Source organism: Microcebus murinus, chromosome 2 (genome assembly GCF_040939455.1).
Source record: "Microcebus murinus isolate Inina chromosome 2, M.murinus_Inina_mat1.0, whole genome shotgun sequence".
Lineage (NCBI taxonomy): Eukaryota > Metazoa > Chordata > Mammalia > Primates > Cheirogaleidae > Microcebus > Microcebus murinus.
In genome coordinates, this window is record NC_134105.1 from 117,512,205 (window position 1) to 117,529,135 (window position 16,931).

At 37.8% G+C, this 16,931-nt stretch overlaps 1 protein-coding gene and 1 pseudogene across 1 annotated transcript in view; both read left to right on the forward strand.

The window, feature by feature from the left end:
• The window catches only part of MROH9 (maestro heat like repeat family member 9), a 97,354-nt gene extending 90,435 nt beyond the window's left edge, over window positions 1–6,919 (forward strand). Inside the window, 2 exon segments of the mRNA XM_076010452.1 lie at window positions 1,575–1,637; window positions 6,642–6,919. Coding sequence (XP_075866567.1) covers window positions 1,575–1,637; window positions 6,642–6,919 — 341 coding nt within the window.
• Window positions 6,920–14,546: 7,627 nt separating this feature from the next.
• LOC105871693 (translationally-controlled tumor protein-like) lies at window positions 14,547–15,463 on the forward strand (annotated as a pseudogene).
• Window positions 15,464–16,931: the final 1,468 nt, after the last annotated feature.

Consider the following 16,931-nt stretch of genomic DNA (forward strand, 5'->3'; position numbering starts at 1 on the left):
CACACACAATTTATGATATAGGTGACCCTGCCAAGCAGTAAGAAAAGGACAGGTTTTCCTTTAATGGTGCAATGTCAGTTAAACAAGTATACATATAATAAAAATATCTGGACCCCTCCTTCATGCCATATAATTCCAATTGGACTATAGATCTAACTCCAAAATGTGAAAAAATAAAATAAAACTTCTAGAAGTAAATATAGGAGAATAGACAGGCAAATATTTCCTAACAGGACTCCAAAATTTCCTAACTATAAATGAAAAGATGAGGAATTAGACTACATTAAAATTAGGAACTTATGTACATCAAAAAAAAAAAATACAAGTGGACAAGTTTAACCATTGGATGGAGAAGATATTTGCAAGGCATATAACATTAAAAATAATTAGTAGCCAGAATTTAAAAAATGCCTACAAATAAATAAGGAAAATGTAACTCAATGTAAAAACTGGCAGGAGACTTACTTGAATAAGCACTTCACAAAAGAAGATATTCAAATGACCAATAAATACACAACAAAACTCTTAGTAATCAACACAAAAATGAAAATTAAACCACAATGTAGCACTACCACTAAATCCATGAGAATGACTGAAAGGAAAAAGATTACAGCATTAAATATTGGAGAGGACACAGAGCATAGAAATGTTCATACGCTGTTGGTGGGAGTGAAAATTGGTACAATCACCTTGGAAAACTGTTTGTCAGTAACCTTTAAGGTTGAACATAAGCATATCCATTACCCAGTAAATCCACTCCTAGTTATATAGCAAACACAAATTATACAAATACATGCCAAACTTACTGTACAAGAATGCCCATAACATCATTATTCATAATAGTCCCAAACTACAAACGACTCAAATGTCCATCATCAGCAGAATGGATTAAAAAAAATCAAAAACACTGCATTCATAAGATGAGCTGTCATAAAACATGGTTCAGCAAAATCTTTCTGTTAAAGACTCAATAGTAAATATTTTAGATTTTGAGTGCCATATGGCCTCTGTTGCAACTACTCAACTCTACTGTGGTAGACTGAAAATAGTCATAGACATGACTATTTTGAGCCATGACTATTTTGAGTCATAGATCATGACTAACATGAGCCAGTGTACATGGCTGTGTTTCAAGAAAACTTTATCTGACAGCCTTTGCCACATACAATGGAAATGAATGAACTATAGCTACATGAAAGAACATGGATGAATCTCACAATGCAATGTGAAGCAAAAGAAAGCAGACAAGGTGGAGAATGAGTTTGGGAGGGGCTTGAGGGAAGATTCTGGGGTGCTACTAATCTTTTTAAAAACCTGGGTGATAGCTTTGGTGTGTTCACTTTGTGGTCATTCATTGAGCAGTCCAATATGATTTGTGTACATTTATACATATACATGTATTATGATAAACAACTTTATGAAATAATAATTATTTGAAATCACTAAAAGATAACTTAAAGATAATCTACAGAATTTTTGCTTTGGTAAAAGCAAAGAAGGTAGCCAGATAACATCAGAGAGAATGTATTTTCATAATGTATTTTGGGGTAACTTTAATTTTACTTTGTGTATAGGATATTTGACAAAAGTGGGTGGCTCTTTGCTCCTCAGAGATGAAGTTGAAGTCATGCTTGGGGGTAAGTATTGAGGTTATAATGAAATCTGTATGCATAGATCTAAACAAATGTACTGTGTATGATTCTAGTCACATACGAGTTTTTTAGGGTCCCGGATGTGGGGAAGGTGGTAATGAGAAGGTGGTTATGGGGAAATCAGCCAAAGGACTAGGTTAAAGGGCATCTTTTTTCTCTTTCTATTTCTCTCATTCTCTCTCCGTGTGTCACTCTATTCATTTGTCCCTCTCATTGTCTGAGACCTAACCATCATCCTAGAGCCCTTAGGAACTACAGAAAGTTGAGGATTCATTCGATCATTCATCCAACAGATATGTTTTCAGAATCTTTTATGTGGCAACACTATTCTAGCTGTTGAGGATAGAGCAGCAAATAAAGCAAAGTCTCGTTCCTCAGTGCATTTACATCTTAGTGGCTAGCATTTGCACAATACATTTGCAGAGGAGGAACTTAAGGGTAATATGATTCTATCAAAATGTTTAGGTCTCAGGGATCTCTCTGTTAGCCTCTGTCTATTGCCCCATGGGGTCAGAATTACGAACAGGTGTAATCCTGTTATAAAATAGGATGGCTGCCTTCTTTCCTTACAGTTTTAAGTTCACAGCAAAATTGAGCTGGACGTACAGAGATTTCCCATGTCCCCTCTGCCCCCACCTATGCACAGCCCACCCCATTATCAGCAGCACCCACCACAGTAGTACATTTGTTATAATTTAGGGACCTACATTGACACATCATTATCTTCCTTCCTTTTTGATTCATTCATCACTCATTGATTCAGCACATATTTGACTGCCTGCTAAATGCCAAACACTAAAATTCTTTCTCCATCTTTCTTACAACCTTTTCCTTCTTTGTATCCTCCTCCTCCTCCTTCTGCTTCTTCTCCTCTCATTCTTTTCTAAATCTCTCCCTTTTGCTATTTTTTTTTATTAAGAAAAAAAATAAGTACCTGCATCCCTGTCTCAAGTCAGTGGCTGGGAGGAGCAGGGCAATGTCTTCTGTTCTCTGTGCTAGAGGAGATGGCTCCACAGAACTGTCCAGGTGGAGGTCCTCAGTGGAGGTCCTGGGACTGGGGCAGAAATGGGATAGTGGGAGATGGGACGAATCATGAACTGTAGTTAAACAACAATAGCCTAGAACTGAAAACCATCCTTTAAAAGCTCTGTATTTCTGCTTATGATTAGGAAATGGCACTTTGACACGGCAGTCTGCCATTTTCCTTATTTGCTGGCAAATTAATAAACTCTTCTTTCCTTTTCCTCAAAAAAAAAAAAAAGAAAGAAAATAGTAATTTCTCACAGTCAACTATCTGGATATAATGATATTAGCATGTTGGTATATATATTATCACAGACGCTTTTAAAGAATATAAGCTATTACATATTTAAGCTTAAACTATCATAACCATTTTATAACTTTTTTACTTACCTTTATATTGCAAACATCTTTCCATGCCAAGAAATATGGATCTACATCATGTTAATATGTGCATACTTTTTCATTTTGTGATATTCATAATTATATGCAGTTCCCTATTAATGAACATTTTGGCTGATTTCAACTTTTTTATAATTGTGACCAATATAATGTATATATATGTTCATGAACCTCTTTAGATATTTATGCTATCTAGCAGAATGCTTAGCGCATAAAAGGTACTCAGTAAATGTTTAGTGAATATTTCCGGTTTCCTTTCCCTGGGGTCTGCTAGGGATAGAGCAGGGGTGGGGAACCTGTGGCCTCAAGGCCCTTAAGTGCAGCCTTTTGACTGAATCCAAATTTTATAGAACAATTCCTTTTATTTTTATTAATGCATGTTTGTTCATCTTTTTAATTTTAATTTTATTTTTTAAATGAACATACTTAAAATAAGGAAGAATAAAATAAGTATCAATGAAGTAATCCTCCCAGATTGACTGGCACAATTAGAAAATTCGTAAGCCACAGGGCAAAATCGATGGCTGTTTTGCTCATGGTTTACTTCTAACTTCCCCTGCCTGACTGGCGCCACTCCCTCACAAGGCTGGTTGGCGAGAGTTCATGGGAATTGAGTACACCAGTCTGTTATCAGCTTTTGGCAATGGTGCACTGTGTTTCTGTTTGAAGTGGAATTTGTGAATAGTTGCACAGCTCGATGGTATTTTTTATTTTTTATTTTTATTTTTTTTGAGACAGAATCTCATTTTGTTGCCCAGGCTAGAGTGAGTGCCGTGACGTCAGCCTAGCTCACAGCAACCTCAAACTCCTGGGCTCAAGCGATCCTGCTGCCTCAGCCTCCCAAGTAGCTGGGACTATAGGCATGTGCCACCATGCCCGGCTAATTTTTTATATATATAGTAGTTGGCCAATTAATTTCTTTCTATTTATAGTAGAGACGGGTCTCACTCTTGCTCAGGCTGGTTTCAAACTCCTGACCTTGAGCAATCCGCCTGCCTGGGCCTCCCAGAGTGCTAGGATTATAGGTGTGAGCCACCGCGCCCGGCCTCGAGGGTATTTTTTAATTCTGTCTGCTTACCAGCCCATCATGTCAAAGAACACCAAGAGAACGCTGAAGGAAGAAAACAGATTTTTAAATGAGGATTGGGAATTGCAATATGCTCTCATTTCTGCTAAAGATAAGATGATTTGCTTGCTTTGTGATACTGCAATATCAACATTAAAGAAATTCAGTACTCATCACCATTATAACATTCCTAAGGACCACAAATATTTTAAATTACATGGAGAGGCGTGAAAGTTCACGTTGCAGAAATAAAAACATGAAAAGCAAAAGCAAAGACAATTCTTTCAAGCATCAATAAGACCTGGAAATAATGCCACTGAAACAACTTATAAAGTATCTTATGTATTTGGGAAAAAAGGAAGTCATTCAGTGATGTAGAAATTGTGAAAGAATGGATTGTTGAAGTTATAGGATGCTTAGACCCCAATAATGTTGCAAAGTACAAACAACTGCCTCTTTCAGGGAGAACCAGAACTGATCAGCAGCATGAATTAGCCTTCCACTTAACAGAACAACTTCATGCAGTACTTCAAAAGGAAAATAGTTGGTCAGGCATGGTGGCTCATGCCTGTAACCCTAGCACTCTGGGAGGCTGAGGCGGAGGATGGCTTGGGCTCAGGAGTTCAAGACCAGCCTGAGCAAAAGCAAGACCCCAACTCTACAAAGAAAGAAAAACTTAGCCAGGGGTAGTGGTGCATACCTGTAGTCCCAGCTACTCAGGAGGCTGAGGCAGGAGGATTGCTTGAGCCCAGGTATTTGAGGTTGCCATGAGCTATGATGATGCCACCGCACTCTAGCTGGAGTGACAGAGTGAGAATCCATCTGCAAAAAAATTAAAAATAATTTAAAAATTTAGAAAAAGTACAATATATTATATATTATTCACTTGGTTTGGATGAATCAACTGATACTACTGACTGGGTGCAGGTTTTATACTTCATTCAGGTCATAACAGAAGATTTTCTTTGCTATGAAGTGGTACTCATTTTGGGCACTCTTGTGAATAGAACACAGGAATCTTCAACAACTCTCAAGATAAATGTTATGAATTTGGACTGAATTTGGTAAATTTAGTGAGTATGTGCACAGAAGATGCACTTTCCGTGACAGGAAAACATAAAGGGTTTATTGCACATATAAAAAAAGTATTAACAGTTCCTTAGGCTCTCATTTCTTTTCATTATATCTTGCAAAATCTCTGTGCTAAAGCTACTATTTAAGTGACACTTTGCAACAAGTTGTAAGTGTTGTTAACTATATTCATGCAAATGTAACCTGGTATTGTCAGTTTCCTAGCATGCTAAAGTTGATGGATGAGGTATTCAGTGTGAATTTGCCATATCATTCTAAAGTGCATTGGCTATCACAGGAAGAGATGTTAGCTAAAATTTTATCTCTGAGAGAACAGATAGTTAAATTTTATGAAAAACAGAAATAACAATGTGAATTATTAAAAGAAGATTTCTATAGGAAATGCAGCATGTCTGTGTGATATGTCAAAATGACTTTGAATATTTCTTTGCAAGGCAAAAGTAAGTCTATATGTGATATGTGGCAAAAAAAAAAAAAATCCAAGCATTTTGAAAAAAAGCTATCTTTTTTCAAAACACTTCTTCAAGAGGAAATTTCAGATGAACATTTTTCCCAGTTAGCAAAGGTCACTGATGAGCAAGATGATATCTGTGAATCATTTGAAGAATAGGCAGCTGTGATAAACCTATTAATTGGAGAATACAATGAGTCACTGACTTTGAGAACATGACACTCAAATTAGCATTTCAGCCTCACTTAGTTGATATCACCAAGGCATCTAAAGAACTACAGATGGAATTGATTAAGCTCTCAGTAGATGACATTTTAAAGTCATTGTTTGATGCTAAGAAAGATGCAATTGAAATATGGAAAAATGCAGTAGAATATCCAGGCTTTGGCAACATGCCCCCCCAAAAATGCTTTCTTGCTTTTCAACCACTTATTGCTGCAAATCTGCATTCTCCTACCTAACTCAAATGAAGATGTCCTAAGGTCACAAATGACTGATACCTACCTGGAGGATCAGCTGAAATTGCAGACCTCCATGCTGCCACCAACTATTCAAATGCTTTCCAACAAAAAGCAGACCAAATTCATTAAAAGGTTAGTTAGCTTTAAAATTAACCAGTATTTTTCATTTTGTGAAATTATTAAGTACATAATAGTTAGATATTTACAAACTAATGTACACTTTTAAGTATATCTAATGGAAGTTTCTTGAATGTGGCCTTATTAGATTATAGGTAAATTAATGGAGCCTTCCAACATGAAAATATTCCCCACCCCTGGAATAGAGTATAAAACTTGCTGTACGCTATTAGTAAAGGTAACAAAATGACAGGAAAGTAAATGTAGGGAACATGAAGAAGTGGGGGAACTCTGTAAAAGGCGGTAGGCTATTTAGAGTTAGAGCTTTTTGGAATCTAAAGGAGAGATGCCTTGAACTAAGGTCTCTTCTGCTGTTACAGCTATTGAACGAGTGCTTCGAGACGAAGACCCTCTGATCAAGCAGTTGGGAGAAATAACCCACAACATTATTAAGGAACTATCCCATGCAATAACCTACTTAACTGTTAAACAAAATTTACAAAGATTTCTTAAGTTTTTCTACATCAAAAAATTGAAGCCTCTTTATAATTATACCACGCCCTTCGAAGACCAGATAGACAGTACTATGGAGAGTCAAGATTTCAAGAATTATGAGGAGGACCTCACAGAAGAGAATGATTACCAACTTATTGGGTAACCTTCATCATGTCCTGGTTCTCTCTCCTCTTTCCACTTTCCACGTCTTTTCTTCACCTTACATTTCCCTTATTTCCCCAGGATTTCTGAGTTCTTTTCACTCCATTTGGTAAAACACACAACTCTTCGTTGGTTCCAACTCCAACCTGGATACCCAGATCTTCCATATGCTCCTGAAGATAATAAGGCATCCTTTCAATAGATTCCACCTTCTTCGGGAGATAGTTGTGGTTATGAACAGCACCTTTCTCCTTGGTACATTTTTCAAATTATAATGATCTTGGCAGACTTCCCTATTGTTTATAGGGGAAGATAGAAATAACTAACATGGCCACTGAGGCCATGCAGAAGCTGACCCTGTATCATTTGCCAACCCCATGGGACACTCCCCTGCCTACTGTCTGTGCTCCAGAGGCACGGGCCTTCTCGGTTCCCCACGCCTCCCCACGTACTAGGACATTCTTTCCCTACATGCTCTCCCTGTGCCTGAAACACTCTTCCTTCCCCCTCAGCCAGTCAGTTCCCACCCATTCTTCAAAATCCAACTGAAAAGTTATCTCCACAAGGAAGCCTCTCTCACTTCTCTAACTCCCAATTGATTTGAGGATTCAGCTAATTCTTCACCATTTCCCTGGCTTCATAAGACTAACTGGGCTGCCTCACTTTTGGGCTTGCATATTGAATCAATACACTTATCACAGCAGATTTTTTTCTTCCCATTTTTAGGTCTGTCTTCTCCACTAGATGAGAGTTCCTTGAGAAAAGGACTCTTCCTCACTCTTTTGTGCTCCCAGTAGAGGGTTTGGTTCAAGCAAAGAGTGAATAAAGAATAAATTAATGAAACACACAGTCAGACCTGAGGAGAAGAAGGTTCAGCCAAAGGAATAAAAATTTGCGAGTAGCTTGTGCCACCATGAAATCCAAAGAAAGTTTTAGATGGTATGATGGCAGTAACTCCTGCCAACCAGACACACCCAGACTGGGCCTTTGGGCCTGCAATTCCCATTCCCGATCAGAAAGATGTGTTGGTGTGATCCCAATAAACGTTCCAACTTGGCAGCCAGTCTTGTTTGAAAACATATTCTAAGGCGTTTACACACTTGAAGGGGAACTGACAAGCACAAGGTGCATCAGTCACTGTGTGAGCTACTTCACATAAATTTTACTTTCCATAATTCTCATGGTAACATTGAGGTGAACTTTATTATCCCAGGCTTGCAGATAAAGAAAACCTCTGTAATATTTGACTAAGGACAGAGAGCTAGTGCCCAGGCAGTGTGGGTTCATACGCAGCTCTGCAGAATTCCACGGACCTGGCTCTTTTCAGAACATAGCTGCAGTTTTGCTGGCCTCTGCCCCTAGCAGTGTAACATATTTTGCCCAAAAGATTTAACTGCAAATGTAACTGGTGTGGATGTGGTGAGCATTGTATGGGGGAAGGGCACACCTCTAATCCTGGCTTGGGTAAGCCAAAGTCATAACATGTAACCAAACTGTTTGTATCCTCATAAGATCCTGAAATAAAAACAAAGAAAAAAATGTAACTGATATGTTAGATAACCAAGTCTAGAGTGCCTGAACTCTGGGATTTTTAGGAAAATATATAACAGCATCTCTGTCAAGATTCAAAACAAAACAAAAAAAAAAGAGGTAGAAACAACTGAAATGTCTATTAATATAGGCAACTGAATGCATAAACCAAACATGATATATCCATACAATGGAATATTACTCAGCATAAGAAATGAATGAAGTACTCATACATACCACAACATGGATGAGCCTCGAATACATTATGCTATGTGAAATGAGCATATATTGTGTGATTCTACATATATGAAATACCTCGAACCCACAAAGACAGACACAAATTAGAAGTTGCCAGAGTCTATGAGGTAGAAGGGAGAACACTGAGAGTAAGTACTTATGGGTAAAGTGACTTTCGGGGGGCAGATGAAAATGTTCTAGAAATACAGGTGATGGTTACATAATATCATGAATGTACCAAATGCCACTGAATTGTGTACTTTAAAATGATTATGTTATCTGAATTTTACCTTAATTTTTAAAAAAGTGATAGAAAACAATTCTACTCTGCCTGAGCACTGGAAACATTAACTCAATCCAACCTCCTAAATAAGCCTGCTACCATCCCTGAGCCAGGGGCCTGGAGATGATGGTGGTTTTCATCTCTGCTGAAATGTGCACCATTCCCACGCCGCTGGAGAGGGCAGTGCTCCGGGAGGGATCTTTCTCAGGCTCCTGTTATATGACCGTAGGTGCACTTAAACTAGAGGGAAAACATCTGGTTTTATTTGCTCATAGTGTCCTCATGAGGCCCAGAGAAGACCAGCAGTGAATGTACTTGGTGGATGGTATCAGTATGTAAGTCACTGAAGGTATCAAAGCCAAAACCCATGGACAAGCTGCTTCTCGAGGCTGTGGACGCACTGTAGGGAATGGTTCACCTAGTCAAGCTATGCCAATCACAGCAAAAGGATGTCATGAGATATCACCTTTACTTTCAAAGAAGGGAGAGAAAGTATGACTCCTAAATATGGCATTGAGCAGTAGTAATCTCCATGAGGCAAGTCTCATGCAGTGATTTCAAGGCAGAGGAAGGCATTCCATGGTGGAGACTGTTGATTGTCCCCCACATGGTTACATGGCCACACAGCCGGAGACCAGTCTCTCTCAGGAGTAGGTGTGGCCAAAGTTATGACCGATGGATGGTGAACAGAAGCAAAGCATACAACTTCACATTTGCTTAAAAGGAAATTCCATGCCCTAGGTATCTGCTCTATCCCTTTTTGCTGGCTGGAACCCAGATGTGGAAACTCAGCTTCAAACTTGTTGGCAATGATATGTCCCTGGGAGTATAGCAGAGCCCTCTCATCTCCCCATCAGGCTGGGTGCCTGGATAGCTTCTCAGAGCAGGCCATATCCATCATGAACTTCTACAAGAAAGAGAAATAACTGTTTCTTTGAGTCTTTGGATTTAGGGATTTCTTTATTTCAGTGATTTAGTCTTCACCTTAATTTTTTTTTTTTTGAGACAGAGTTTCACTCTGTTGCCTAGGCTAGAGTGCCATGGCATCAGCCTAGCTCACAGCATCCTCAAACTCCCGGGCTCAAGCAATCCTTTTGCCTTAGCCTCCCGAGTAGCTGGGACTACAGGCATGCACCACCATGCCCAGCTAATTTTTTCTATATATTTTTAGTTGGCCAATTAATTTCTTTCTATTTTTAGTACAGACAGGGTCTCACTCTTGCTCAGGCTGGTCTTGAACTCCTGACCTTGAGCAATCTGCCCGCTTTGGCCTCTCAGAGTGCTAGGATTACAGGTGTGAGCCACAGCGCCCGGCCTTTTCACCCTAATTAATACAGTCTCTCACCAAATAGCCACCTCTCTAATGCCTGAAAATACACTACTAAAACTTTATCCTTTCCCATAAAAACACCTCTGTTAAAAATGCAAACACTGTATCTCAAGAAGGATTCACATAATGAGGTAGCAATAATTAGTTGTGTCTTGAATGAGTTGAAAAGGATTCTTTCTGGAAGAATATGAAGAATATAGCAGAATTCTTCCACATCACCAGAATGTGGAAGATAACAGTCTCATCAAGTTACTGCTCTTCAATTCTTGACCTCTAGGTGACATGCCTGTTCTTTAGGTATGGTTTTCCATGGTGTACCCCACTGGACAGCGGCAAAACTCGTCTGTTGCACTAACAAGAGTAGACCTGTATTCTGATCCAATTTTTTTGGATAGTGCTGAAAATTATGACTCTATATTAGATTAGATTAGCATAATAATTTTAATAATAGAATTTCTGGAATATATTGGCTAGATCCTTAAAAATTCCTTCTTCCTTTCTGGTACATTGGATGAGATTTCCTAGCCTGCCTTGCAGCTAGGTTGGCCAGGTGACTCATTCTGGCAGTCAAATGTGAGAATGATGAATGTCACTTCTGTATGTAGTGGATAAGCACTAGATATTCTTGCCCTTGATCCAAAAATAAAATCCTAAGCCTTCTGCTAACTGAATGGACCCCTCTTGGCCAAGGGGACCCCAGAAACACCTTAAAACTGAGTTCCTAGCCATGACGGGATGGAAGAGATAAACCACCATTATACATGGGCAAGATTTCCTTTCATAAATATTCATGAAATAATATTTAGCTTATATCTTGTTGAATATGTATATTTAACCACCTTGCTCAGTATAAAATCTTGTTCCTTTTGTCTGTCCTTTGAATCATGTGTGCCTGGCTTTTGGCCAAGGCTCTGCTTCCCAACCTGTTGGAATGGCTGCCCAACAGGCTGCTACCCCTTATAAGAAATAAAGCTCTCCTTTTTTCAAAGTATAAATCTCATTAATTTTTTTTAGTTAACATGCTCTTTCCCTTCTGCATCAGAGGTCATTTATGAAAGACAATGGCATCACAAGACAAAAGGTGCTTGATCTTTGAGTCACTACGTGGAGGACAACTTCCAAGGCAAGGTACTCAACTCACATCAAATTGTTATATGAGGATTGAAGATATGTTTCACTAATTTTGAGAAAACACTACCTACCACAGTACCATAGCTTGTAGCCTTACAGAGTTAAAAAAAAAAATCAACTAACTGCCTCTGTACTTCAAGTCCCTCCTCTTTTGCATAAGGAGTTTGGAAGGGGTGGCCCTGAGATTTTGATTTTCTTTTTACATTCACAAACACAAATTCTACTATGCAAAACATTTCACTTCCTATATTATCTGTATTTTTCTATAACAACTTAATTTTTGTCATAGCCTATTTTCTGTCTGAGGACAGAAATGCATTCTCAGTCAATGCAGGTTGTTGCCTCAGCTCCATCCTGTGAGTAGGATTCCTAGGGGCACTAAGTAGCACCAAGCCATCAGGTGATAAATGTAGGACAGAAGAGAGATGCCGTGGGTCCTTGGTCATCACCAACTATCCACAATGGCATCCCCTGAGACCACCTCAAGTCTGTCAGGGGGTTAGTCATTAGCCCATTTGTTAGGGTAGAAAGCTTAGTAAGTGCTCACAGCACAGGTGGAGAGGTGAAGCTTTCCAGAGGTTAAGTTATCAAACAAAAACGTTTATTTTATTTTCTCAGAAGGATAGAGAGAATGAGAATGAAAGAAAGAGAGAGAAAGGGGAGGAAAAAGAGAGCAGGGAAACTGTATGGCATCCCAAAGAAAGAGAAGGGGATGTCAGCAGCAAGGCCAAGTGGCTCACTGATTTTATGGGGACAAAGAGAATAAAAGTGATTGTTGTCAACAGTGGCTGTGGTATCACCTTGATAGCAAAGCCAGGAAATAACATTGAGAAGGAGAGAATCCTCCCTAACTCATTCTATGAAGCCAGTATTTCCTTGATACCAAAGCCAGGAAAGAACACAACAGAAAAAGAAAACTACAGACCAATATCCCTATGAATACAGATGCAAAAATCTTCAAGAAAATACTAGCAAACTGAATGCAACACGACATCCAAAAGATAATCCACCATAATCAAGTGAGTTTCATCCCAGGGATTCAAGGACAGTTCAACATAGGCAAATCAGTAAATGTGATTCCCCACATAAACAGAAACAAAAATAAAGGCCACATAATCATTTCAATAGAGAAAAAAAACACATTCAATAAAATACAGTACTCTTTCATAATAAAAACCCTCAGCAAACTAGGCATAGGAGGAACATACCTTAAAATTATAAATGCCATATATAACAAACCCACTGTAAACATCACACTGAATGGGGAAAAATTGAAAGCATTTCCCCTTAGAACTGGAAAAAGACAAGATACCCATTGTTATCACTTCTATTTGACATACTACTGGAAGTCCTAGCCAGAGCAATCAGGCAAGAGAAAGAAATAAAGGGCACCCAAATTGGGAAAGAGGAGATCAAACTATCCCTGTTTGCTAACAATATGATCTTGTATCAATAAAACCCTAAAGACTCCACCAAAAGACTCCCAGAATTGATAAATAAATTCAGCAAAGTCTCAGGTTACAAAATCAATGTACAGAAATCAGTAGCATTTCTATATACTAATAATAATCAATTGAAGAGTAAAATCAGGGACTCAGTACCATTCATGGTAGCTACAAAGAAAATAAAATACTTAGGAAAATACTTAATCAAGGAGGTGAAAGATCTGTACAAGACTAACTACAAAACACTGATAAAAGAAATTACAGGTGACAAAAACAAATGGAAAAACAATCATGCTCACAGATGGGTAGAATTGACATTGTTAAAATGTCCATATTGTCCAAAGTGATTTACAGATTCAATGCAATCCCCACAAAAATACCAATGTTATATTTCACAGATCTAGAAAAAATAGCTCTATGCTTCATTTGGAACAAAAAATAGTCCTAATACCCAAAGCAATCTTAAGAAAAAACATATCTGGAGGCATCACATTACCAGCCTTTTTAGTATACTGCGACTATAGTAACCAAAACAGCATGGTACTGATATAAAAGTAGAAACAGACCAATGGAACAGAATAGAAAATCCAGAAATAAAATCATCTAACTATGATTAAACTGATCTTTGACAAAGTAGACAACAACATATAGGGTGGGAATCCCTATTCATAAATGATGTGAGGAAAATTAGATAGCCACATGCAGAAGAATGAAATAAGACCCCTATCCCTCACCATATACAAAAATTAATTCAAGATGGATAAAATACTTTAAAGTAAGACATGAAACCATAAAGATTATAGAAGAAAATGCAGGAAATACTCCTTTAAACATTGGCCTAGACAAAGAATTTATGACTAAGACCCCAAAGTCTAACATAGCAACAATAAAAATAAATAAATGGTACTTGATTAAATTAAAAAGCTTCTGCACAGCAAAGGAAATAATCAAGAGAATAAATAGACAACCAACAGAATGGCAGGAAATTTTTTAAAAGGATACATCCAAACAGGGCTGATATCCAGAACCTACACAGAACTCAAACCAGTCAGTAAGAATAAAACCAAACAACCCCATAAAACAGTGGGCAAAAGACATAAATAGACATTTTCAAAAAATGGTAGACCAATGACCATATGTTTATATGAAGAAATGTTCAATATCATTAATTATCAGGGAAATGCAAATTAAAACCACAATAAGATATCACCTTACTCTTGTCAAAATGGCCATTATTAAAAAGTCAAAAAGCAACAGATGCTGGCTTGGATGCAGAGAGAAGGGAATGCTGATATACTGTTTGTGGAACTGCAAATTAGAATAACCTGTATGGACAACAATATAAAGATTCCTCAATGAAATAAATGTACACCTACCATCCAACCCAGTGTTCCCACTACTTGGTATCTATCCAAAGGAAAAGATGTCATTTTATCCAAAGGACACCTGCACTCAAATGTTTATTGCAGTTCAATTCACAGTCACAAAGATATGGAATCAACCTAAGTGTCCATCAATTTGTGAGTGTTTTAACAAAATGTGGTATATGTACACACACACACCATGGAGTATTACTCAGCCATTAAAAGGAACAAAATAGCTTTTCCGCCCGCTCCCCTCTCCCCCCGAGTGCTGGTCCGGCTCCACTGTGCACGCTCCGAGCTGCAGGCTCCTGCCAAGCCAGTGCCACCGTCGTCTCCCTTCAGCCGCCATCATGATTATCTACCGGGACCTCATCAGCCATGATGAGATGTTCTCTGACATTTACAAGTTCCGAGAGATCGCAGGCGGCCTGTGCCTGGAGGTGGAGGGGAAGATGGTCAGTAGGACAGAGGGTAACATTGATGACTCGCTCATTGGTGGAAATGCTTCCGCTGAAGGCTCTGAGGGTGAAAGTACCGAAAGCACAGTAATCACTGGTGTTGATATCGTCATGAACCATCATTTGCAAGAAACCAGCTTCACAAAAGAAGCCTACAAGAAGTACATCAAAGATTACATGAAGTCAATCAAAGGCAAACTTGAAGAACAGAGACCAGAAAGAGTAAAACCGTTTATGACAGGGGCTACAGAACAAATCAAACACATCCTTGCTAATTTCAAAAACTACCAGTTCTTTATTGGTGAAAACATGAATCCAGATGGCATGGTTGCTCTACTGGACCACCTGAGGACGGTGTGACCCCATATATGGTTTTCTTTAAGGATGGTTTAGAAATGGAAAAATGTTAACAAATTTGCCAATTACTTTGGATCTATCACCTGTCATCATAACTGGCTGCTGCTTGTCACCCACACAACACCAGGACTTAAGACAAATGGGACTGATGTCATCTTGAGCTCTTCATATATTTTCACTGTGATCTATTTGGAGTAGAGGCATTGTTTTTAAGGAAAAAACATTGTCATGTAGGTTGTCTAAAAATAAAATGCATTTAAACTCATTTTGAGAGAATGCCTTTTAGTTTAATACATGTTTAAACTAAATCCATCCTATAGTGTTCCTGGAGAAGCTAGAGCCTGGTTGTAGGCCACTACTAGAAAGCATAAGACTGTCATCAGATAAACTCTATGGTGGAAACTACTTCTGGGACTGGAATATAAAAAGGAATCAAAAGTTTTAATTCTGAGTTGCAGTAAAGGGAAAGACCATGCTTGAAGTGGAGCCTTAACACATTTCATCACCTCCAATGGAAGTAGTAACTCTGGAAGAGATTACCAAGAGAATAAAAAGAGACTAACTCAGTTGGAAAAAAAAAAAAAGGAACAAAATAATGTCTTTTGCAACAAATTGGATGGAACTGGAGACCATTATCCTAAGTGAAGTGTCTCAGGAATGGAAAAACAAACACTACATGTACTCTCTAATAATTGGGAGCTAATCAGTGGGCATGCATGGACATGAAGAAATGTAAATGTCATTAGAAATCAATAAAGGGGAGAGGTAAAAACTTACCTATTGAGTACAATGAACACTATTCAGGTGTTGAGCACATTAAAAGTCATGAATTAAACATTATAAAAGGTATCCATGTGACAAAAACATTTGTACCCCCTTAATATTTTTAAATAAATGTCTAACCTGGCTTTAAAAAATAAGTACTCCATCCCATTTATAATAGTCACAAAAATTAAAAATTTCAAAAATTAAACAGCTGGGAGTAAATTTAACCAAGGTGGTAAAAGAGCTCTACAAGGGGAACTACAAACCACTGATGAAAAATTTCATAAATGACACAAGCAAATGGAAAAATATCCCATGCTCATGGATCAGAATAATTAATATTGTTAAAATGGCCATATTGCCCAAAACTATCTACATGTTCAAATCAATTCACATCAAAATACCAACATCATTTGTTTACAGAATTAGAAAAAACAATTCTAAAACTCATATGGAACAACAACAAAAAGCCCAAATAGCCATAGCAATTGAAAGCAAAAATAACAAAGCCGGAAGCATTATATTGCCTGACTTCAAATCCTACAAGGCTATTGGTATAAAAATAGAAGCACAGGATCAATAGAAAATAATAGGCAACCCAGAAATAAAGCCACATTCTTATAGCCAACTGATCTTTGACAAGTTGACAGGAATATACATTGGGGAAAGAATACCTTTTAAAATAAATGATGCTGGGAAATTTGGATAGTCACTTGCAGAAGACTGAAACTTGACTCCTATCCCTTACCATATACAAAAATTAACTATATGGTAAATTAACTAAAAAGCTTCTGCATGGCAAAATAATCAAAAGAGTAAATAGACAACATATGGAATGGGAGAAAATATTTGCAAACTATGTGTTCTCAAAAAAACTAATTTCCAGAATCTACAAGAAACTTAAACAACTCAGTAAGAAAAAAATAAACAAACACTTTAAAAAGTGGCAGATGACATGGATAGGCATTTTTCAAAAAAGGATATACAAATTTCCAACAAGCATATGAAAAAATACTCAACATCACTAATCAGCAAGTAAATGCAAATTAAAACTACAATGAGATACTATCTTACTCAAATTAGAATGACCATTACTAAAAAGTCAAAAAGCAA